This window comes from Suricata suricatta, chromosome 7 (genome assembly GCF_006229205.1).
Source record: "Suricata suricatta isolate VVHF042 chromosome 7, meerkat_22Aug2017_6uvM2_HiC, whole genome shotgun sequence".
In the NCBI taxonomy this organism is placed as follows: domain Eukaryota; kingdom Metazoa; phylum Chordata; class Mammalia; order Carnivora; family Herpestidae; genus Suricata; species Suricata suricatta.
Genome location: NC_043706.1, coordinates 21,475,594 through 21,499,494, shown reverse-complemented (window position 1 = coordinate 21,499,494; position 23,901 = coordinate 21,475,594). Strand labels below are relative to the sequence as shown.

At 44.4% G+C, this 23,901-nt stretch overlaps 1 protein-coding gene across 1 annotated transcript in view; it reads left to right on the top strand.

Annotated features, from left to right (window-relative positions):
* Nucleotides 1-22,242, top strand: part of LY86 (lymphocyte antigen 86) — a 63,446-nt gene extending 41,204 nt beyond the window's left edge. The window contains exons 4-5 of the mRNA XM_029945576.1: nt 17,419-17,471; nt 21,866-22,242. Of these exons, the coding sequence (XP_029801436.1) occupies nt 17,419-17,471; nt 21,866-21,949 (137 nt within the window). The 3' untranslated portion in view covers nt 21,950-22,242. The remainder of the gene's footprint in view (nt 1-17,418; nt 17,472-21,865) is intronic.
* The last annotated feature ends 1,659 nt before the right edge of the window (nt 22,243-23,901 follow it).

Sequence of the window (23,901 nt, the reverse complement as noted above, 5' to 3'; positions counted from 1 at the left end):
AATGGACATTTAGGCTCCTTCCATGTTTTGGCTATTGTTGACATTGCTGCTATGAACATTGGGGTACATGTGCTCCTATGCATCAGCATTTCTGTCTCTTGTTTTTAAATAGGTTAGGCTTAGTTAGTGAGACTGTGTAGATAAAAAGTGTGTGCTTTCCTGCTGCTAGCTCCTTCTTCTAGCTTCTTCCCCAGCTAGCTCTAAGGCAAGAGCTCACTGGATTTAAAGACCAAAGGAGGGGCACCTAGGTGGCTCAGTCAGTTGAGCATCCAACTTCAGCTCAGGTCATGATCTCATGGTTCATGGGTTTGAGCCCCATAACAGGCTCTGTACCTGGAGACAGCTCAAAGCCTGGAGCCTGCTTCTGACTCTCTCTTTCTCTCTCTCTCTCTCTGTCTCTCTCTCTTTCTCTCTCCCCTGTTTGTGCACTCTCTCTGTCTCTCAGAAATAAATAAACATTTACGAAAAATAAAAAATAAAACAAGGACCAAGGGATGTTCTTCTTTTGGCATTAGCATTTATGGTGTAATTAGCAGTTTGAGGGAAACCACCTATATATCCCGTTATAGGGGGATGATAAAGTAGATCACTGTTCCGCCAAACACAGTTTCACTCTGCTGTTGCAGGAGATTATTAAATTATTTGAAAACATAAAAATGTTGTTAAGTGACAAAGAATCTTGCTACAAAAGAGTGCTCACTATGGGACACTGTTTTTATTAAAATATGTGTAAATGGATGCACCAAAAAGCTCTGAAATAGTATACACTTGGGTGCTAATAGTGGTTATCTCTAAGTGGTAGAACTACAGATCTTTGTTCTTATCTTTTTGGAAATCTCTTTTGCTTTTATCATAAATTTACAAGCTTGTTCTTTTTGAAAGTTAGTTGAGCATTGTAGGAAAGAACAGAGAGGGAGAATTCTCTTCTTCCTCTTCCTCTTTTCAAAAAGAGCCCTGATCTATTTAATATTCAATGATATTTGGAGTCAGAAATTCTGAGTCAAAGTGTGGCATAGAATGTCAAGGGATTGCTTAATATCCACTTCATATTTTTTTTCTGGGATACTCACACTCCCCCCCCCTTTACCTAGCTATGGGTTCATTGAGAAGGAACCAAAACAGGTCACTCTTTTCCTTTGTCCTCTGTTAATGTTCCCTTAGGGTCTCTCTCACCTCTGGTAGCATCAGGTCATGTAGATTCATTTGTTTTACTTGAACCTGATGCTTTCAAACTGACATCAGATTTTAAAACTAAACTTGGATTAAATCAAATGTCCTAATGACCACATCTGATGACTAACCCTAGGGAGAGAAGCTACAGTAAACTTCTGTAATACTCAAGAACAGTAATGTCAGTAGAAGCCCCAGAGCTTTGGGCTGGTCTGCAAGAGCCAACCATTCCCTTTCCTCAGTGGATCTCAATCTTAGTTGTACATTAGTTAGACCCACACTATTCTATGCAGTGGTCACAAGCCACATGTGGCTACCCAGCCACGGAAAACATAGCCAGTCTAATTAAGATGTGCTATAAATGTAAAGTACACACTCAATTTCAAAGACACACTGCAGACTAGTTAATTCAGAATCTCTAGAGCTACAACCCAAAGCAGGTGATTTCAAGACTCTGCCAAGGTTGAGGAGTACTACCTTAGCCCCAGGCAGGGATAGTTCCATAGCATCTAGCATTATCACAGCATTTTATGCATGCCAGGGACCTTTGCAGGTATGTTATGTGTATTAACCAATTTACTGTTTGCATCAACCTTGTAAATAATAGAAGTTATTGTTATTATCCTCGTGTTAACAGATAAGGAAACTGAATCCCAGAGAGGTTAAGAAACTTATCCAAGGTCACAAAGCCAGCAAGTAGTAGAGCTGGGCTTCTCTCCAAGAAGCTGAGCTCCAGGGACTTGCTCTAAACCTTTCTGCTACATAATCTCTTTGAACATCAAGAAAACTCTGCTGGAGAAGTATGACTCATTTCAGACCTCCACTAGAACTGGAAACAAGGGTTTAATTTTTTTTAACATTTTTATTTATTTTTGAGAGACAGAGAGAGACAGATCACAAGCAGAGGGGGGACAGAGAGAGAGGGACACACAGAATCGGAAGCAGGCTTCAGGCTCTGAGCTGCCAGCACAAGCCTGACGCAGGGCTTGAATCCATGAACTGTGAGATTGTGACATGAGCTGAAGTCAAACCCTCAACTGACTGAGCCACCCATGTGCCCCTGGAAACAAGGATTTAAAAGGCACAACAAAATTATAGGAATCAAATAATCATTTTAAGCATAAATAGTCATTATATAAGGTGGTGGTTCCCGAAGTGTGGTCCCTAGACCAGAAACATCAGCATCATGTAGAAAATTATCAAAAATGCACATTTTTGGACCCACCCAGACTTATTGAATTAGAAACTCCAGGGCCAGGGCTTAACACTCAGTAGTTTAAAAATCCTTTTGGGTCACAGGTCAGCAAACTTTTTCTGTAAAGGGTAGGTAGTAACCACCCTTTCTGTAAAGGGTAATATTTTAGACTTTGCAGGCTGTATGTTTGTCTGGTCTCTGCAGGGTAAAAGTAGTTATAGACAATCTGGAAATGAATGGACATGGCCGTATGCCAATAAAACTTTATTTATGGATACCAAAATGTAAATTTCATGTAACTTTCCTTTGTTGTTAAATATTACTCTTCTTTTGATTTTTTTTTCTACCATTTAAAAATGCAAACACCATCTTAGCTCATGTCTGCTGAAAAACAGGCATTAGGGGTATTTGGCTCACAGACCATAGCTTGCTAGCCCTGCTCTAGATGGTTCTGTTGCATGCTAAGGCTTGAGAATGACAGTTCTAAGGAAAACAAGAAAGCAGGGATCTGAATTCTTGAGCAGTAATCAGAATTACTGAGCACAAGTATTTTCTGGCTTTCACAGAGTGAGTGTTCACAGGTGAACACTCACCTGAGGTTCCGGATAAATTCACATTAGGTTACTTTGGAAAATGTAACAACTTTGCTTTAAACTATGCTTCACCAGTGCCAACAAATTAGATTTGGGGCAAAGAAAGGGGACATAACAGGAAGACAAGTGAGAGAAGTCAATGGCAGGGAAGAAAGAGAGCTGTTTAAAAAGCCAGAGGAGAACCTGGCTGGCTCAGTCAGTGGAGCATGTGACTCTTTGTCTTAGGGTCGTGAGATCAAGCCCCATGTTGGGTATACAGATTACTTAACAATAAAATCTTTAAAAAAAAAAAAAAAAAAAGAGAGGAAGGAAAGAAAAAAGGATGGAAGGAAGAAAAGAAGGAAAGAACCGTCAGAGAGCAGGACTGATAGTTTCCTCCTCTCTCCACAGCTGCCATTTATAGGCTAGGAATAGAAGGCACTTCTTTCTGGAGAATCATTTTATCTCTCCAGTTCTCAGTTACTTCATCTGTAAAATGGGAGTAACCATAATTCTTTTTCAGGTAATAGTGCATACTAAAAAACAAAAGATGTATAATATGCCTGGCACATTGGAAAACAATAAAGATGGCAATGACATTTCTCTGTCTCCTCCTCTATCTGAGAGACCTTGAGGCAGGGGTGGAGCACCTTGAGGGACCCACGGTTGGTTTACACACCCAGGCTAGAGTCTCCCACAGAAACGGGCCTAGTAAGGATCCTGACTCAAACCAGCTCACCAGAAGCTGGGGACAGCTGATCTAACACTCTGCCACTAGCTCAGGATCCCAGGACTTCCTGTGGAGTAAATGAAGAAATCTCTTCTTGTATCTTTCTGTTGTTGTTTTTTTTCCTCTGGTCTCAGTCTAAAGCCAGCCTCTAAGCTTCTCATTTTATGCCCCTGGCTTGACTTCTTTCCAGAATGAGTGGCGGTGGAAATGTCCACTTTCTTCCTGGAAACGTGACATCTACCTACAGAGGTGCAATTTGCCCCCAGGGCTCCAACAAGACTATCCCACAGTGGTCTGACATAGAAAATTTTTTCCAAAATTTGAATGTGTCAGCATTAATCTCCACCATGAACGAGACCCCACAGCTTTGTCTATCTTGGAAATGAGCTGAGTTCACCTTAGTCCCTTTCATCCTCTTCTGATTTATCATGAGGTCAACGTACTTTGATATCCATTCTTGACAAATTGGGGTTCACTTTGTTCATCAACTTTCCTAGAATATTCTGTCTCAGGAAGATGAGCATAAAATGAAAAATAGAGAATAAAACTGATTGTAGGACTTACTGTTGAACATGAAACTGAAATACCAATCTGAGAAATAGGAAGGAGCCCCTACTCCACCCAAACAGAAAGTAGGGTGAGGGTACTCAAAGGAATAGAATATAGTATGTAGGGCAATGTAAAACAAGATTCTCAACTGATAATGAACCTGGAGATTTGTACAAAAACTTACATTAAGACCATAAAGTAAATAGAATGAACACAAGATTTTCATTCTTGATGGCAAAGACATATCAACTATCAGACTTAATTCTGGCCAAACTTCTATGAATTATGGGTCTTAGGTCACCTGTGAGTCAACCCAGGTGAAGGGTATTCATTTCACAGTGCTAACTGTTAATTGACTTTCAAAAATGATTTGTTTATTGTTTCATGGATTAACTTCTGAATATCAGTTGTGCCCAAGCTCCTGCCAAAACCAACTAAAATTAAAGTAAAGGCTTGGGGTGCCTGGGTGGCCTGATCAGTTAGGCATCCAACTTTTGGTTCAGCTCAGGTTCCTGATCTTGTGGTTTGTGAGACTGTGCCCTATGTCAGGCTCTGCACTGACCGCTAGGAGCCTGCTTAGGATTCTCTCGCTGCCTCTTTCTCTGCCCCTTCCCTGCTCTCTCTCTCTCCTTGTCTCTCAAAATAAAAAAAAATAAAAACATTAAAAAATAAAATAATAAAATAAAAGCTTGAGGAAATTAAATAACATCCTGTGTGTGCACACACACGCGTGTATGTATACCGGGTATATATGATTACGAAGTAGGACACCTGTAGGTCAAAAGGGAGTAGACCTTGACAGCTGTGATTGACATGGCTGAAACACAATGAAAAACTGAGAAGACAATGTCACATGCATGTCAGAATCCCAGAGCAGTGCAGAAATCAACAGTCTTCAGAAGAACTGCACGGTGTACTTGTCTCTATATGTGGAGGCTAGCCCCCTTCCAGGAGGAGCAAAATCTATTAAGAAACACATACAACAGGGAATCTACCCCAAAAACCAAGAGCACACTTTACACACTGTATGTTAGCCAATTTGACAATAAGTTATATTTAAAAAAGAAATACATACAACAGATATTAATATGCTTCATGCAATCTGTGAACGACTGAAAAAAAAAGGAGCTGTGGACTTAATTTTAAATGCATCTGGAAAGCTTGTAATTAAAGATTACAGGGACACCTTTTACAAGCTGAAGAATCCTTCAGTCAAGGAAATAATTGCTCCCTGGTTTATCTTTTGTGTGAATCTGAATGTTCCTGCTTTAAGTGTTTGTCCAAAGTGGGGAATGCATTGTAATTAGATGAATTTCAATAAACACAGAGTAGTTCCCTCGAGAACTATATATAAAATCTGACGTGACGTTTCCCAGAAAGTAGATCTTATCTCTGACAGCAGCTAAGGGATTCTGTTATAATATTCCTTGATTTTACCTGTATGAATAGACAAAGGCAGAAGCATTGGGGATGCTTAACTTGGCTACCTGCCCTCCTTCCTTTCTGTTAGTTGGGGTGTCTGTCATCTGTCCTGGTTTATGCTGAACGAGTGCACCTGGCCATCCTCCGAGCATCATTAATATTAATTACAGAATCTTCTCAATCTCACTGTCAGTAACGATGCAAATCTCAGTCTGAACAGTTCTATCTAGATCAGCAATTCACATTCCATCCTGCAGATTTCTATTGCCATAGCTCTCTGTGTGCCTTTTCACAGGTCTATGAAATAAAGGAAATTTGAAAATTGCTTAGATTTGGAAAAAATCCCACAAATGCTTTCTACAAAATGCCTTATGCCTTGCACTGCTGTAGCAGAAGACAAGGCAAAAACACCTTCCAGGCAAGTGCTGCCTTGAAGCGTTTCCACTGTAAATCTACGCCGATGGTCCTGACAATCCCCATAAAGCATGCCTACAACCAGCCACCCCCACCGTGAGCCTCACTTTTCAAGTGTTTGGGGTTCACTGCACATGGATTAATGAATGCAAGCCCCAGGAGCACGGTCATTTGTTTCTGCCCTAAGAGAAGGGGAGCAAGCAGCTTTATCGGAAGCTTCAGTTTTAAAACATGTCTTCTGTAGGCCGCCAGTTCCACCTGTTTCCTTACTCCTGATTTCTGGGCCATTTTAGGCCACCTGCTTCTGGATTTCTGCTCTGCTGTCCCTATACTTCCTTCTCAATCTCTGACGATCCCAGCTTCTCATCCTCTTTTCCTAGATGACAAAGTGGCTTAGATGGGAACTCATGTGTCTTGGTTCCACTTCGCTTGAATGAATCAATAGACCCATGGAGGGGTGATGCTTCTTGGCCACCAGGGAAATTACCGGGTGGAGAGCCATCCATTACTGTTCCTACTGTCATTCTGTCACTGCAGGACCATGCTACAAAACCCGATATTATTCTCCAGGAATTTACTCCCGCCTACCTTATCTCACTGCAGAGTCACCTTGGAGTGGGGTAAGGGGTGCTTAGCCCAGGCCAGTAGTCCTCAAGCTCACACATACATCACATCACCTGGAGGACTTGTCAACCACAGATTGTTGAACCTGCCCACCTCCATTTTTGATTCAGTATATCTAGAGAGGAGGCTCAACATTTGCATTTCTTACAAGTCCCCAGGGGAGGCCACTGATGCTGCTCCAGGGGCCACACTTTGAGAATCACTAGCCCAGATACGGATAAACACAGTTTGAAGCTACACCTGCACGGAGTTGTACCGCCACTGACACTTGTGTGTATACAACTTCAGGAAAATTATACAATCTCTCGAATCTGCTCATGTGTACAATAAGGAAAATATGAGAGACCTCACGGGATTCTTACAAGGATAAGATGGGGTGATAAACGCAAAGCCCTTAGAACGGCTTGGCACACAGTAAGCACTCAATAAGTGATGAATGGAAGTTCCTTCATGCAATTGATCAGGGATTTCTCAAGCAAGGGCTCTGGGCCCCTGAAGTCATCCATCTCAGAGTGGAACTTTGCATTTTCACAAGGCCTGCAGAGACAGTAGAGCTTTTGATGGCTGGAAGTTTAAGACCCTTTTCTTCCGAGGTGGCAAGAACATGACTGAGCTGTGTGTTCTCTGGTGTTTGACAGAGCCGAATCTCCGTGGCCCCTTTGTGCATCTGGGGAGACAGCCCCGCTTGCATTTCTCATGGAAATTGGGCATTTGGAGCATCATCTTCTCAGCCTTTGGCCTTTCTGCTCTTCATGTTTTCTTCCTCGTCTGCACCCTTCAAGGAGCTGTGGATTTACTGGGCAGCCACCACTGCTGCAGAGTGATGGGGGGTCTGCAGAGCCAGCAGTGTGCTATTGCAGTAGAAAAAACTCCCACTCTTAACACTGCAAAAAACAGAAGTGGACACAATTATCACCCTGGATAGGGTACCAGCAAAGACCAAGCAAAAGAGGACTTTTTCTTGCTAAAAAAAAAAAAGAAGAAGAAAAGAAAAGAAAGAAAGAAAAGAATGAAACAAACAAACAAAAAGGAAACCTGTGGCCTAGTAATTAATACTAATTAATATGGGCTATTAAGGAATCCCATAGGCCTGGGAGATTTCTCTCTATCCAGAAATTCAAGCCTATTTTTAAGAGCCAATAATGTTTTGAAATTCTCCTTTGACATCACATTTTCACTTGAGTTGAGCCTAGCATATTTAGACTAATGGTGACCCAGGACCAAAGCATTTTTAATTTTCTAAGACAATACAAGCTCCTTTACAAATTCTCACCCTGTTGAAGATTTTGCATAACTTGGCTCAATGACTCCCACACTTTCATGTAATAATCATTTAAGAAACCAATTAAGAAGGCCTTCTCCCAGCTCCCTGGACCACTCAGAAACTCTGATCCCGTAGGTTGATGGTATTTGCATTTTAACCAACATCCTGAGAGTTCCAATGTGCATGTACCCCGGAGACCCCCAATCAGAGAGAGGTCACCCTCTGTAATGTCTATTTCATTATTTCCCATCACATTGCTCTTTCCTGCGTCTGCCCCAGGTTCCTGGAGATCAATCCAATTTCTTCTCTTTCTCCCCAACACCGTCTTCTTCATTTCCATTTCTGGAAATCCAATCAGCCCACCAATTCACAAGCTATATTTTGAGAGTTGCATTAAGTATTCATCCACAAGAATTCAGAAATAAGTTCATAGGGACAAAGACTTAAACTTTCTTTCCTTTCTGATTGTCAGAAGTTATGTATCTCTTGGAGGGAAGCTGAGCAGCCAAGACCAAAAGGTCTTGCAGGAGAAGTAAACTTGGAAACAAATCATTTCACCTTTTGGGCCCCAATTTCTCATCAGTGACTTAATATTGGCATTGTTTGGTTCAGTAGTCACTAGCCACATGTGGCTATTGAATACTAGAAGTGCGGACAGTCCAGAGTGAGATGTGGTTTTTTTTTAATTTTTTTAAACCTTTTTTTATTTTTGAGAGACAGAGAGAGATGGAGAATGAACAGGGTAGAGGCAAAGAGAGAGAGAGACACAGAATCTGAAGCAGGCTTCAGGCTCTCAGCTGTCAGCACAGAGCCAGATGTGGAGCTCGAACCCATGAACTGTGAGATCATGATCCGAGAAGTCGGATGCTGTCTTAAGTGTAGAATACACACTAAATTTTGAAGACTTTGTACAAAAAAAAAAAAAAAAGTGTGAAAAAAAGAATTCTAAATAGCTCACTAATACTTTTCATTTTGGTTACATACTGAAACTATACATTTAAGATGTGGGTTAAAATATATATACATTATTAAATTAATTTCATTTGCTCCTTTTTCCTTTTTTTCAAATGTGGCTACTAAATATTTTTGAATTATGTATGTGGCTCATGTTATATTTCTATTAGACGGAGCTGACCTAAAGCTATCCAATATGACCGCCAATTGTCACATGTCTCTGTTTAAATCATTTACATTTAAATTAAATTAAAAATTCAGGTCACCACTCACATTAGCCACATTTAGCTACAGGCTACCATATTTGATGATGCAGATACAGAACTGTCCCCTCTTTGCAGAACATCATTAAACATCACTGATCTAGTAGTTTCCACATTGCTCTAATTTTTTTTAACAGTCTGTCCTGAATAGAGTGTGGAATTTGTGTGGGAAATTTTACTCTCTAGCTTAAACTGTAAGCCCAAGTCCCCTTCTCTTTTTCTGAAATCTTGGGTTATGCTGGTGTCATAGTTCTGAAGGACCCTTTGTTGGGGACCCAAATCCAAACAAGCCATAACTCTCGGCCCTTCTCAGGTCAGTCCCCTGGAGCCTCCTCTCTTAATCCAAGACCACTGGGTCAGTTTCCTGCTATTGTAACAAATGACCACAAATTTAGTAATTTACAACACAAATTTATTCTCTTGCAGTTCTGGATGTCAGAAGTCTAAAATCAAAGGGTCGGTAGGGCTATGTTTCTTCTGGAGGCCTTAGGGAAGTATCCATTTCCTTGACTTTTTCAGTTTCTAGAGGCTGCTTCCATTTCTTGGCTATTTGCCACCCTTGTGATCACACTGAACTCACCCAGGTAATCCAGGTTAATCTCCCCATCTCAAAATCCTTAACATAACTGCCTCTGTAAACTCCCTTTTGCCATGGAAAGTAACATACATATTCTGGGGATTCGGACATGGACATCTGGAGGGGTGGGCATTACTAGCCTGCACAACTACCAAATGAAAAGCCAATCCATCATGTCTGACCTCTGTATACCATGGAAAAAGGTCAAATAATTGGGGTGCCTCAGTGGCTCAGTTCACTGAGCATCTGACTTCCACTCAGGTTATGACCTCATGGTTTGTGAGTTGGAGCCTTGTATTCAGCTCACTACTGTCAGCACAGAGCCTGTTTTGGGTTCTCTGTCTCCCTTTCTCTCTGCCCCTTCCCTGCTCACTCTCTCTCTCTCTCTCTCTCTCTCTCTCTCTCTCTCTCTCTCAAAAATAAATAAGCATTAAAAAAAATCCTTTGGGGCGCCAGGGTGGCTCAGTCAGTTAAGCATCCGGCTTCAGCTCAGGTCATGATCTCACAGTTCGTGGGTTTGAGCCCCGTGTCAGGCTCTGCGCTAACAGCTAGTTAGAGCCTGCTTTAAATTCTGTATCTAACTCTCTCCTACTTGTGCTGTCTCTCAAAAATAAATTTAAAAAACATTAAAAGAGATTTTTTAAAAAACCTTTATTTTAAAAAAAATTTATATTTTTTAAAAGGCCAAATAATTGTGCATAAATCAAGGAAAACTCAAACTCTGTATGTTTTTAATGAAAATTCCTTACAGAAGTCAAACAGTTTGGAGGAATTCACAGATGATACAGAAACGAGTTTTTCTGTTAGGGCATCATATCACTGCTGAGAAAAGTTTTGCCTTTTTGGGCTATTTTTGTCACCCTATCCAAGACCCCAGAAAGCTTTCACCTGTCATTGGACCCTAATCACAACAGAAGCTATTTGCCTAGAAGTTGACTCCATGATCTATTTGCTGGAACCATTCTGGCAGGGGAAGAAGGTAAGATGACAATGAGTCCTTTTAAAAAATTTATTATTAAAAGGAAGCCAGTGTTCTATTAGGGTAAAAAAAATAGGGATAACAACAGGCACATCTCTGAATCACCCGAGAGGTGTAAGTCACGGAACGAGAAAGCCTTGGAAGGCTTCTCAGTTCATAGTTTTATAAGGGATCCATTGCAAGTACACAATGAATATTTTCAAGCTATAAATAATATGAAGTATCCCTAGTTGTAAAAGGCCAAAATGAAGCTCTCATAAGCCCTTTGAAGGAACAGGAAAAGATATCACAGTAGCATAGGCAAAGCCAAGATGTAGTAATCCAGACTCTAATCAGATACTTATGAGCTCCAAAGTACAGCTCTAATTCTGAAAAAAAGGACAGCTGTGATGTCCAGAGCTTTATGGGGGCTTGGACAGGGTGACAATAATGGGCCAAAGAGGCCAAACAACATGCTGCACATCTCAAGGTATATTTGGAAATAAAATTGAATATGTTTTAACTACTGAGCTCCCAGTAGCAACAGAAAAAATTATCCCAATAAAAGGGTCATGTGATATGCCAGGGAATGCCAACATTTCAAATCAGTGTATAGAATACACTTTGTTTATTACAATGGTCCACTGCTCAGTGACAGGAAGTGTCCATGTGACTGAATGAAGAAACCAGAAACCAAGAGGCTAGCTGTGCACCTCTCTGCCTCCTTCTCTGTTCCTTCTTGCCCGAGCTTGCTGGCTGCCTCACAGCCACCCACCAGGGAGATCTTTACCTCCTTATCCCTCCCTCTCAACTTCAATCCTCTCCAAAGCATGAGGCTCCAAACCTTCTCAGGCACAACCAGGACATTATTCTTCTTCTTGCTCTTTGGTGTAGAAGTCAGTCAGAGAGCAACTTCCAGAGTGTTCAGATTGTTCCTAGGCTGGGTGGGTCCATTATTAGAATCAGACCCAAATATATCAGCAGTCAGCTTTCTAGAACTAACTAGAAAGGCTAGGACTAGCCTCAGGAAAAGATTCACCTTCTGCCAGCAAGCATTCCTAGTTTGAGGTCTCCCTGCAAAGTCAGAGACAAGGACGTGGGGGTGAGTAGTTATGCCAGAGAGGAGGAAAAGCCAGGAAAAGATAAATGTGGGAAGAGAGGCCCGGCCCCACTGGGATCCTTCGGGATTCACAGTGTGCATTTCAGAATTGCCACTCTGAAGGTCAGGAGGCTATGGAATATGCCCCCAGATTCCAGTCCTCATGGGTTGAAGGCCTACAAAGGATAATGTCCCTGCACTTTCTGGTTGTCCTACACGGGCCACTGTGCAGCAAGAAGTGTAGAAAGGTGGGAGCTCTTGACCTGGGACAATGTTGGAGGCATGGCTGATGCCACCGAGGCTGCCATGCTTTCAAAACTGGCTAGGCAATGTGGCCAGGACACCAAAGTATCTGCGGGTGGTGCCCAGCCCAGCCCCAGCCTGCACAGTCTGGCCCCATGGGAGAGAGGCCAGGTTTCTGCTCCCAATCACTCCTTCGGCCCTGGCTGTACTCAGAGACCAAGATCACTTGTGAGTGATACAGGCAGGCTTGCCTGGTGGCCAGCCTTCAGGAGGGACATGAGAACTACAGACACTCCAGAGAGTAATGACCCAGGAGATGGAGAAGCTGACGAAGTATCACACACCAAAAAACAAAAATAAATAAATAGATAAATAAATAAATAAATAATAAATAATAAATAAATAAAAATCGGGCCTGGGCCTAGCCTGGAGCTATCTTCCCACACTGTCTGGAATCCATCTGTTGAAACCCAGAGCATCTGTAGCCACACTTGCCTTGGAGGCAGGGAACCCTGTTTCGGGTCCCCATGCAGGTAAGCTCATGATGAATTTAAGTGAGTGCCCTAACCAGCAGCTAGTGCCCCGTGGGACCAAGAGACACTTTCCACACCCTGCAGGGTCAGAAACTGAAAAATGGCAGAGTTAAAACCAGGGAGGAGATGAGGAGCAGTGCCTGGGCCTTTGCCGCCTGCCAGACTTGGATCTCTCTAAAGAAATGCCCAGAGGCAGGGAGAGGAAAGATTATATTTAGAGCTTACCAAAATGAAGTAATGTGCTCACTCTCTCTTGCTCCAGAGATGAGACTCTTGGTCTGCTTGGAACATTCTCTTCACTGTGGGACCACTGCCCACAGGAGCCCTTGTATAAGGGGGCCTTCCCAGGGCCTGAGGTGCCTCCACTCCCTGGAGGACACGGTGAGGGCTGTGCCCTCCTAGTTCAACACAGCAACCACCCCCCCCCCCAAAGACTCCCCTGAGTGGGCCTGGCAGGTGAGAAAAGGCTCAAAGCTGAGCAAGTAAATAAATAATCATTTTTTAAATCTTTGTTGGAATATACTAATTGACTGATTTATCATAAATTATAACTCTAAGCATTTTTACACTGCCGAGTACCCTAATAATGCTTAAGTATTGATGACATTTTTGTAATAAATTTGGAAGACTGGAGGCAATCACAGTACGATACCAGCAAGGGCTAGGAAATGGGGAGGACTCCTCCCACGGAACCCAGGGCTCCAGGGAGCACTTCCAGGCCAACATCCGCACCAGTCGCTGAGCACAAAGCAAGAGCGGGAAGCAGCCTTGAGCCTCACCTCCATCTGATTTGAAACCCTTTGGGATCTTTTATTTCCACAATTTAAAAATCAATTTCCTTTCTGAAAAAGACACTATACGCCAACCACAGAAAGATCTGGGTCAAAAACAAAGCCAAATCGCAGAAATGACTTCATGTGCTCAGAACCGGGGAGGTGGATTTCTTTAATCCACAGCACACTAAAAATTGATAAAGATTTCAAATGGAGGAAAGGAAGGAGTGGGTACAGCTATACTGGGGCTCTTTTTATAGAACTGGAGTGTGAGAATGTTAATTAAAGGAATCTCAGAATCAGGGAGGATCTGAGAATGGAAGGGGTGAGAATTTAATTTTAGGTGTTGTTTCATTAGGTTAAAAAAAGAAGACAGTTCCATGAGCTACCTGCAGCCATGCTCGGGAACTTCATGGACCCCCAAAAAAGCTCCAACTGAAACCATAAAGTGTAAGGGACAGAGTTAAAGAAAAAACCCCTCGCCCAGGAAAGAACCCCTTTATTTGAAACACAAATTTGCAAATCTTGGAGCATTAAATGACCATAATAGAATGTTAGATGTCATTCCAATGTTAGTTGTCCTCATGCATCTTTTAAAAAAAAAAAAAAAGCATCCACAGAATTTACTGGTTGTTGGCTCTGCCAAAAGGTTCCAAAACCTAGGCCTGGTGTGTTCCTCAGAGTTTTTATTACATTATCCTTCTTCACATCTGGCGAATAATAATATAACTAAAAACAACAGTAATAATAATAACCAGTGGTTCTGCCCTTACTGGGGACCCCACTCTTCTTAACAAGTTTACATACAAGGTCTCTGGTCCTCTCAATGTCCTGCAGGAGAGACAGTCCCATTTCTATCTTGCAAGTGCAGAATTGAGTTCCAGGATGGACATTCAGCTGGGGAATAGAAGAGCTGGGTCCTGAACCTAAGTCTGTCTGTTTCCAAGGTCAAGTCATTTGCACTAGGCCACCTGAGAACAATTAGTAGAAGCATAAAGCAGTGAAAAAATGTGTCCAGGAGAACCCAACCAGACCAGACACGGACAGGTGCACTCATTCTCCATTCTTGGACTCTGCTCCTGGGCTGCACCGCATTCCCATATCTCGATGGCCAGCATCAGTGATTTTGACTGGCTCGTGCACACAGCACTTGCAGTCCTTGAGTTGTGGGTGGCAGTAAGAAGGCTGCAACCCCAGGCAGACAGTGGACAGCCCTGAATACTGGTGAGCTGAAATAAACCATCTCTTGCCAGAATAGATTGGTCCTGGGTCTCTTTGTCTTCCTGCTCAGATCATCCTGTGTTGGGTCAGAGAATATTCAGTGGGAAAAAAGAAACAGTGTTCTGGTAGTTGGGCCACTGCATTGCACAACTCCAGGGGGCACCACTCACATAGATTCTAACGTGAATGGTACGCACTCGGGTTGTACAGCATACCACCACTACAATCGAATCCCAGGCAGCCCCCTGTGAGCTCTCTGCGTTTGTGAGATACACCACCCACATATACTGCTCACTCCTCACACAGTTAACTTTCAGTGTAGCTAGTCATTGTATCTTTCTTAGTTACACTGGAAGATTCTTGAGGATAAGATCCAGAACTTCAATATCTCCATTTCCAAAACCACCATATACAGAGAAGTAGTTTCCAACTAAACTTTTGCTTATATCTACAACCAAATATCTATTTCCTTTCAAAAATAAATGGATCACTTCATTTAGTGCCATGAAATAGGAAGGTTATCCATCTGGCATCCACCATGTTTGAGTGTTCTCCTTGCAAGGTACCAGAAATTGACCAAGGGAAGGAAGGATGGATGGGTTCTTGGGTATGAGCATTTAACAGAAGTAAAAGTCTATGCAAAGAATAGGTCTCCTGGTATAAGTTCAGGTTCAGATTGCCTGAAGAGACCCTTTTCAAAAAGGGCTACCCTCATGCCCCTGATATTATTCTATGTGGACAGCTGCTCACATACCAGCCATGCTGCCCTTGGCCCAAAACCTCATTTCATGGAGATTTTGGTCTGCCCCTAAATATTTACTGAGCAGTTGTTAGGCACCAGGGCCTGTGTGAGGCAGGAAGTCACTGTGACATTAAAAGAGCTGAATACCTAATGTCATCAATAAGGGACATCCAGGAGTCTCAGTCAGTTATGCATCTGACTTCGGCTCCTGTCATGATCTCATGGTTCATGAGTTCAAACCCCATGTGGGGCTCTCTGCTATCAACAATGAGCCTACTTCAGATCCTCTGTTCCCCTATCTCTCCCCCTCCCCCCCACTCATTTTAAAAACAAGCTTTTAAAAAATATATTTTAAAAATATATAAAATACCATCAATAAACCAATAGGTGTTTTATTTAACTCCATTCTCCTCTACCATCCCTCCACCATATTGGCTGCTCTGATGGCTCATTCCCTGATCCAGTCTCTCATGTAAACATAGCCCATGTTCAGAGCTTTCCAACAAAGAAAAGATTACAGTATGAGGGGCAAGAATGAAGTTGGTTGGCAAACCCATGTCCTGGCTCTGGATCTGCTCATTCAGCAACCTCTACAACAACCTTATATCACACCTTGCTGTGTGTTAGACTCTGCAGTGTACTGGGAGCTCTGCAAACAAAAAGGCACAGGCTTCTGAAGGAAATAACCTGTAAACAAATTATTACAATTCTGGGTGGTCAAAGATTCAAATGGTTCACATAATATTCTTGTCTCCTGTTGCATCTAGCACCTGGCACAGTGCCTGGCCTGTATTGGGTGGATGCCCTGTAGAGTGGATTGGTGAATGAATATTAAAAGCAAAAAATGACTGCTCCCCTTACACCAGGTGCTGTTGGAAGAGTTTTACTAGTATTAACCCATTGGATGCTAACAACAACTCTGTGAGGTGAATATGATTATAACCTGCCCCCTGTTTCCTGATGAGGAAACTGAGGCCCAGAAAGATTAGATGAGTTGCCCAATTAGTAATAAGAAAAGACAAAATTCAAGCCCAGCACACACAACCTGACCCCAGAGCCTGTGGTCTTAGGCACCGCTTATAATGAGTTAAGTGCTTGGGGCTGGGGAGTCACAGAGGAGGCAGACGTCCTTTCCACCACCATAATGTCTCACCTGATTGACCTCCACTACCATTTTCCAACTACAGTTCCCATGATTCCACCTCAACCACTGAGACCCATGTCAACACTGTGTGTTGCCATCATCATAGAATGTACCACTTCTAAAATCTCATTGTCAAGACTTCTACCTTCTGCCTTCACCATGTCCTTCCAGCTCACCCATTCTAGGACCTTGAGAGCCATGATGGAAACTCCATTCAATCAACTCAACCACTGTTTCTACTATCAACCCCCACCACCCCCCTCCATTTTCTTCCTTACCTTCCTTATCCCATGGCCTGTTATTATAAGCTTTCTCCAATCTATTCCCAACTGTCTTGACTCTCTCCTTATCATTCTAGACCAGTAAAACCATCCAGCCATCTACCTTCCCCATTGTTGCATCAAAGCTACTGAATGCTGCCTCATTCCTTTCCCACAGGGCTTAGCACAAACAGAGATGACCAGCCATCCAACCAAATATGCCGTCTCCTAGTTTGTTATTTTAGCAAATTATTGAGTGCTTTGCAGACATTGGTATTAGCGCTTTCCATAATTAACCCTTTGATTCCTCAGAGCTCAGGGAAGTGGTCACTGTTTGTCATTATTATACCCATTCTGAAAAGAAGGAAACTGAGCCCAAAGAGATAATGACTGTCCAAGATGAAACAGTTATCACAGGTGGTCTCAAGATTGAACCCCATACAGCCCAGCTCCAGCCTGGCTTCCTAACCATCACACCATCTGCCTCTCTCACACCACCTGCAAGTCTTCTAGCTCTTTCCACAATCCAGACACTGCCTTATTTAGTTATTTATATGCTGTCAGTGTCCTCCTTAGAATATGAGAAACTGTGTAGACAGAGCCCTTCTTTCCTAATCCTAGATCCCTATTGAACAGTGAGCACAGATAAAAGGAGCAAATCTTTTTGTTTAATATGATTTAGTAACACTGTGTCTGTTTTGTATGTTTCAGAGCAGATTTATTATGCTGGCCCCATCAATAATCTTGGACTTGAAATTCCCGAGGTAAGGTTTTAGTTTTCTGCTCAGTACTATTACTTAATTATTGTATCAAGCAGTTTCTTGAGGAGGAGAAGGAGGATGAGGAGGGAATTAAATAGTTTAAACATTTTCTACTGGCCCCCACCAAGAAAACCCTTCTTCAATAAAGCTGATACCTCGTGGTGGGTATTTATAAATGCTTAACACACTGGTTTTGCCATTTCGGTATTTGACACTTTATGACAGTTGGACCCTTAAGGATCCCCTGGGAAGACAGCTCCCACAGAGAGGGAGGCCTGAGTCCTGTCCTACAGGATGGCTGACATCTACAGGTACTGCATGGGTCAGAGTTGCTGGGGAGTGAGCTATCAGTGAGGCTGGCTGTTCAGAGAGAGGAAGACACACACACACACACACACACACACACACACACAAGCATGAAGGCTAAAGGCCCCCAGGTACCAGCTTTACACTATTACTCGTGGGGGGTCACCAGGTGAATCAAATGCCCCCACCCTGAGTAGTTACTGGCAAGGCTCACAGCTAAGAGTCCAGTTTTCCAGGAATTCCTTTCCGCAAAATAATGTGACCTTCTTAAATGGCTGAATCCTAGCAGCTCTGACATAAACAGAACATTTTCAATATGCTACTCCTGAAAGAATCTGATGGGACATCATAAAAGGAATCACAAGGATGTAATAACTTTTCTTTCTGTTTGTTTGTTTCCACTTTAACCTCTCAGCTTTCCAGAACCCAAAAACCATCTGGGAAAGGGTCTCCTTCTGCATAAAGAATCTGTTTAACTTTTCATTTCTCTTGTGTGTGCTTCCTTTCTGTCCCAGCCTCTGGGTTCCTAAGGTGCAAGCTGCGCTGTCTCTAGAAAATTCTCTAGCTGTTGCTCCTGCAGATTTTGCAGCTTCTTCAGAGTCTTCCCTGCTGGCCTTTCAGTGAAATATTAATCTTACAAACTCTCTTCACTTCTAGGATGTGGGACTGAAATTCTGCCAGGTAGTTTTTTCTGTAAGTCTTTGCTACTTGATCCTTTTTTCTTCCCTATTTTCCTTCTGAACGCCTCCCTTCCCCCACTGCCTGGAGATTGACTTAAAATTTGCAAACAATTGCTTTCATCTGGCATTATTGGATTTTTAATTTTATTTTATTTCCATTTACTTATTTATTTTGAGAGGAAGAGCATGAGCAGGAGAGGGTCAGAGGGAGAGAGGGAGGGAGGGAGAGAATCCCAAGAAGGCTTCATACTGTCAGCACAGAGCCTGATGCAGAGCTTGAACTCATGAACCGTGAGATCATGACCTGAGTTGAAATCAAGAGTGGAACGCTTAATGGCCTGAGCCACCTAGGTGCCCTGCATTACTGACTTTTAAGAAAAGCAGCTCCCCTCAGGAACTGGAGGAGAGGGAAAGAGCTTCCTAAAGGCAGAGATGTAAAATCTTTGAAAGAAAATCTTTGAAAGGAAAAGATTTGAAAATCTTTGAAAGAAAATCTTGCAGAGATGTAAGAAAGCTTTATTGCATTCCCCTAGGATGCTTGATCTGAATTCCTCCACCAGTAATGGTACTCAGCCATGTCACGGGATGTGAGGGCAAAGCCAGGCTCAGGTGTCCTGGCCGTGGGCATGGTTGCTTAAGCATCTACCAGTCCCCTTTGGCTGGTCCTCCTACCACTTCCCCTTCTTTGGGGCCTAGGAAGCAAAAGCCTGGCCAGCCCTGACCGTGCCCCAGCCTGCTGACACCTGGCCAGAATCGACAGGGGCCATTACCCAAGCAGGACACATGCAACCTGTCACGTATGCAGCAGAGGCAGCTGGAGGCCTTAATCTCAACATGAGCGCCCACGCTGGCGGGGGGGATGAGCTGCAGCCAGCCCAGGCTTCCTTGGCGGCCAGCCAGCCAGCAAGCCTCAGAGACTTTGCTTCCTAATATGGGACAGAGACAGTGTGAAGCTTTCTGGTTTTAAAAGACCTGGCCCGGATCCCCTTCTCCCGCCAAACCCCCCAGAGATGGGTCTCTGTGCTAATTCTATCCCTGCCTGGCTGAAAACTTTTCCACTCAGCAGTCAATCTGCAGTGTCCTGGTATTATTTGCTTTTCAACACAGTCAGTCCCTTGGCCCAGACTGAGGTCTTGCCTGGAACCCCGCATCTCCAGGACTGCTGTTTTCTGAATTAGAATTTAGAGGCCCTTTGGGGTTCCAAAGTATGTGAACAACAACTTGTAGGCGCTTATTGGCACTAATCTGCATAAGTGCCAAGGAAACAACTATAAATTCCTGGCTCACAAATTCAGTGCTCTCAACAGCACAGAGGCTGCCGCTCTGTGTCCCTTGTCCCCACTCTGCCCATCCTATCCTCTTGGGATGTCCCTCCACCTGCCTGAGGGTGAGCATGGCCAGAGCAGGCACATCCTGGAGGTGTGCAGGTATGTATGCAATGTAAGCATGTAATCCATCACCTAGAACCTTCCTGCAAATACTACATCTTTCTTAGGCTTATAAAGCAATCATAAAAAAATTATTTGGTTTTCAATAATTGTGTAGGGTGTGTGCCTGAAGGCACAGGGACTCTAAAAGAAAAGTGTACAGGAATGATGGTGATGATGGTGGCACAGACAGATGCAGGTTTGAACTGCTCTTTGCTCAGAATTAATTCTCTAACTTTTACACTGTTTTGGTTAAATTCCTAAACTGCTTCTGAAATCACAGGGGCTCCTGTCTGGGCGATCAGCCTCAGGGAGCAGAGCGGTCGCAGAATCCTCAGCTGAATGGTGCCCTAGGGGGCGCTCTAAGCAGCCTTCTCCCCTCGGCCACCATCCTTAGTGCAACCTGGCTCTGCCGAATGCAGTTTTCAGTGTTGGGAAACCCGCTTGCTCTGGACCTCCGCTCATTGCTAGAAAGTTGTTCTTTTCTTTTTATTTCTTTTTAACCTTTTAATGTCTATTTTTGAGAGAGAGAGCACATGCGCACAAGCACAGTTGGAGAGGGGCAGAGAGAAAAGGAGGCAAGAAGATCTGAAGCGGGCTCTGCTCTGACAGCCTAACATGGGGCTGGAACTCAGGAACCCTGAGATCATGACCTGAGCTGAAGTCAGATGCTTAACTGAATGAGCCAGCCAGGTGCCTCCAGTGCTGTTCTTTTTGAACAAAAAGTACCTCTCGGCAAATTCCATCCAGTGGTCTGATTTCTTCCTTCCCTCTGACTTCTACAGATTAAACCACCTTTCCTTCTCTGGGTGACAGGCACTTCAAAGATGTGCCAGGAATCTCCTGAGATCCTTCCCTCTTGGGCCCTTCGCCCTACTTACTACTAAATCCCAGCACTCAGAGTGTCTCTTCTCCAGACAGGGAGTCTGCAGACCTCTGGGGGCTCGGGCTGGGGCGCTTGGCCACCAAGCAAACACATGGGTTTTTCTATAATTCCACATTCAGTCAGCTGCTAACCACAGATGAAGAGAGTCCTCTGTGGAGTGTGGTTGCCAGAAAGGAACCTAAAAGCTTGCAGTGCTCTTTCTGATAGAGCCTTTCAGTTTTGTGCGGGTGAGTCTTGCTCACCGGAGGTCTTCTTCATCTTCCCTGGATCTTCCAGTTGCTCAGGCAGAATCTTTAGCATCACCCTCAGCTCCTCTCCTTCTCTGTCACCCACATGGGTTCCCTCAGGAAACCTTATGGGCTCTTCTTTCAAAATCTATGCAGAATCCAATCACTTGCCTCACCTCTGCCATCCACTATAGACCCATGTGGTCTCCTATCTAGTCCTAACTGCTTACACTCTCTGCCCTATAGTCTCTCTTCAGTGGGTGGCCCGAAGAGTCCTCTTCACATGCACATGTGATCAGGCCACTCCTCTGGGGAAAACGCTCTCATGACCCACATGCCTTTCAGAGTGGACGCCAGCGTCTCCCCATCCTGGCCTGCAAGACCATCCCCGACTCCTGTCCTATCCCTACTTCCCATGGCTCTGTCTCCCTACAGCCCCATGGGCCTCCTCACTATTTCTTGAATGTGCAGCCCAGCCCTCAAAGCAGCTTTCCATCTACTTCAGGTCTTTGCCCAAAGGTTACCTTTGCAGCAGGGTCTGCCTTGACCACCCTACTTAAAACTGCCAACTGGCACCAGCCCAGCCCTACCCGCAGGGCCTGGCTCTGCTGTCCATCCCCTTCCACGCCTGCATTCTCTCTGTGGCATCAGCACATGCACTGCATGCACAGCGAAGTATCTCGTGCAGACAGCATTGTCTGTCTGTCCTAGTGAGGCCCGTAAGTGAGTGTGGTCTGCCTGGTTATACCTCATCCCCAGTGTCTAAAACACTGCCTGCCTAGAAGAACACAGAAGGTGCTTGATGACTACCTGTGGAAGCATTGATTGCTCTGAGAGTCACACACCTCATCTTTCCCCGTGTCCCTTCCAGGGAGAATACCAGGTCTTGCTGGAACTGTATAATAAAAACCGCGCCACCGTGGCTTGCGCCAACGCTACCGTCGTTTGCTCCTGAGTAGCCGAAACGCGGAGCACGCTCCATCTCAGAACTGCAGACCAGCCAGGCTGAACCTGCTCTGGAAGAAACACCGGTCGACCAGAGAGAGGCCCACTGGAGGTGCAGGGGTAGACTTTAGCCCCGGGGCCAGGCGTCCCCAGACTCCACAGGTGTGCATGCTTCCAAGGTGCCTCCTGGTAGGCACCAGCCTGTGGGCCCACCCTCCTCCCAACGGCCAGGCTCTCCCGCTTCTCAGCTCCTCAGCAGCACTTCCTCAGTCACCCAGAATAAAGAAAGCTGGCCTACAGTCATTCCTCGTGGTCTGTTCCAAGGATCGCAGCACCATATTTTAGTTACAATGTAATTTCCTCCAGACAGGGTGCCAGGTGCTGGCACAGCGTAAGTAGTTCTGGGATTCAGGAAGCTGGTGGCCTGGCTGGAAAGAGGATTTGGGGAAAATGTGTCCCTTCTCCTCCTCTTTCTCCAGGGCAAGTCCCAGGCCCTTTGGCCATGAGGGCTGGGGAGCGGACAAAAGCCTTCAAAGAGTAACATCAACGTCCTGCCTGACCGAACCTCATTACATCTTCACCTCCAAAGCCTGGCTGTCGCTGGCCTCAGCACACCATGGCTCTCAGTAATGCATTCATTCATTCTCCATGAGCAGCCACTGAACACTGAAGCACTCACGCTTAGGATACTCCAGGGAGGGTCCCTGCCTCGTTAACCGTGCAGTCCCCTATAATATTAAAAAGTCATGTCAGTCAGCGGACACATTCATTCACATACAGACAGAAACACTTCCTTCAACGTCCTTCGTAAACAAGTAGGTCGCTGTCTGCTGTTAGCGCCGTTTCAGCAGCCCCGTCTTTTTCTGTCCCAGGATGTGCAGAAATGCACGGTGGGCTCCACAGCCCTGACACCAGCCCTTCCCCTCCTTCCCTACCCCAGTCGCCCCAGGGTCCCTAAGCCCAGCATCTGGCCCTCTTGCTCCTGCTGGGGACTGGCAGTGGGGGACTGGCCTGACTTTGCGGGTCTTTGATATCCATACAAAGCCACTACATTAGAGATTAAGACAGGAAAACTACAGAGTTCAAAAATGTTCATTGCTATTAATTATCATCTGTACATAATTAAACTACCCAGAATAGCAAGCTGTAAATGCCTGGTGAGTTAAAACTTTAAAACCAGTATCTGAGGTTTTTTGGGTGATGGAGAAACAAAATTACAGTAGTGTCCTCAGCTACATCCATAAATGCTCGGGAGAAAAGAGGTACTGTGGTTATGCCCGGCAGGAGAGCAAACCTCTGAACCCACACCTGGGGGCGATCCTGTCAAGCACACACACAGCAAACTTAATTTCTGATCCTTCGCATTCTCTCTAGCAAGACATGCCTCTGTTCCCTTTCCCGTAAGCATCCTTACATGCAGCAAGGGTCGTGTGGAGATTCTGGGCACTCACATGCTCCTACAGCTGTAGGAGCTCAGGACAATGGTCACAGCCTTCCAGAGGCAGGGACAAGGAGTAGGAACAAGCTCACTTCTTATTTTTCTACAATTCATCTGTTCCCTTTCCTTCCTATTTTTTGTCATCTTCTTACAATTCATTGACAAGGTGCGTGTGAGTGTGTGTGTGTGTGTGTGCGCGCGCGTGCACGAGAGAGAGAGAGAGAGAGAGAGAGAGAGAGAGAGAGAGAGAGAGGTTCAGATCTCTGGGTTTGGGTTAAACAGGAGGTTCCATGTTCGGGGCTGGCCCTAGCCATGACTGAGTGCACATGAATGCCCGGCAGCTGCAGTAAAGGACCGACTTGGGAGGAAAAGAAAGCGTTTCTGTGTCCCGTCACCGGCCTTAAGCTTCACCATGAGTTTCACTCCGGCAAGCTGAGAACGTTTTTCACTAGTTCCAAATCTCCTATTGAAACACAAACTGGGGTTGCTTGGGTGGCTCGAGTCAGTTAAGGGTCCGACTTCAG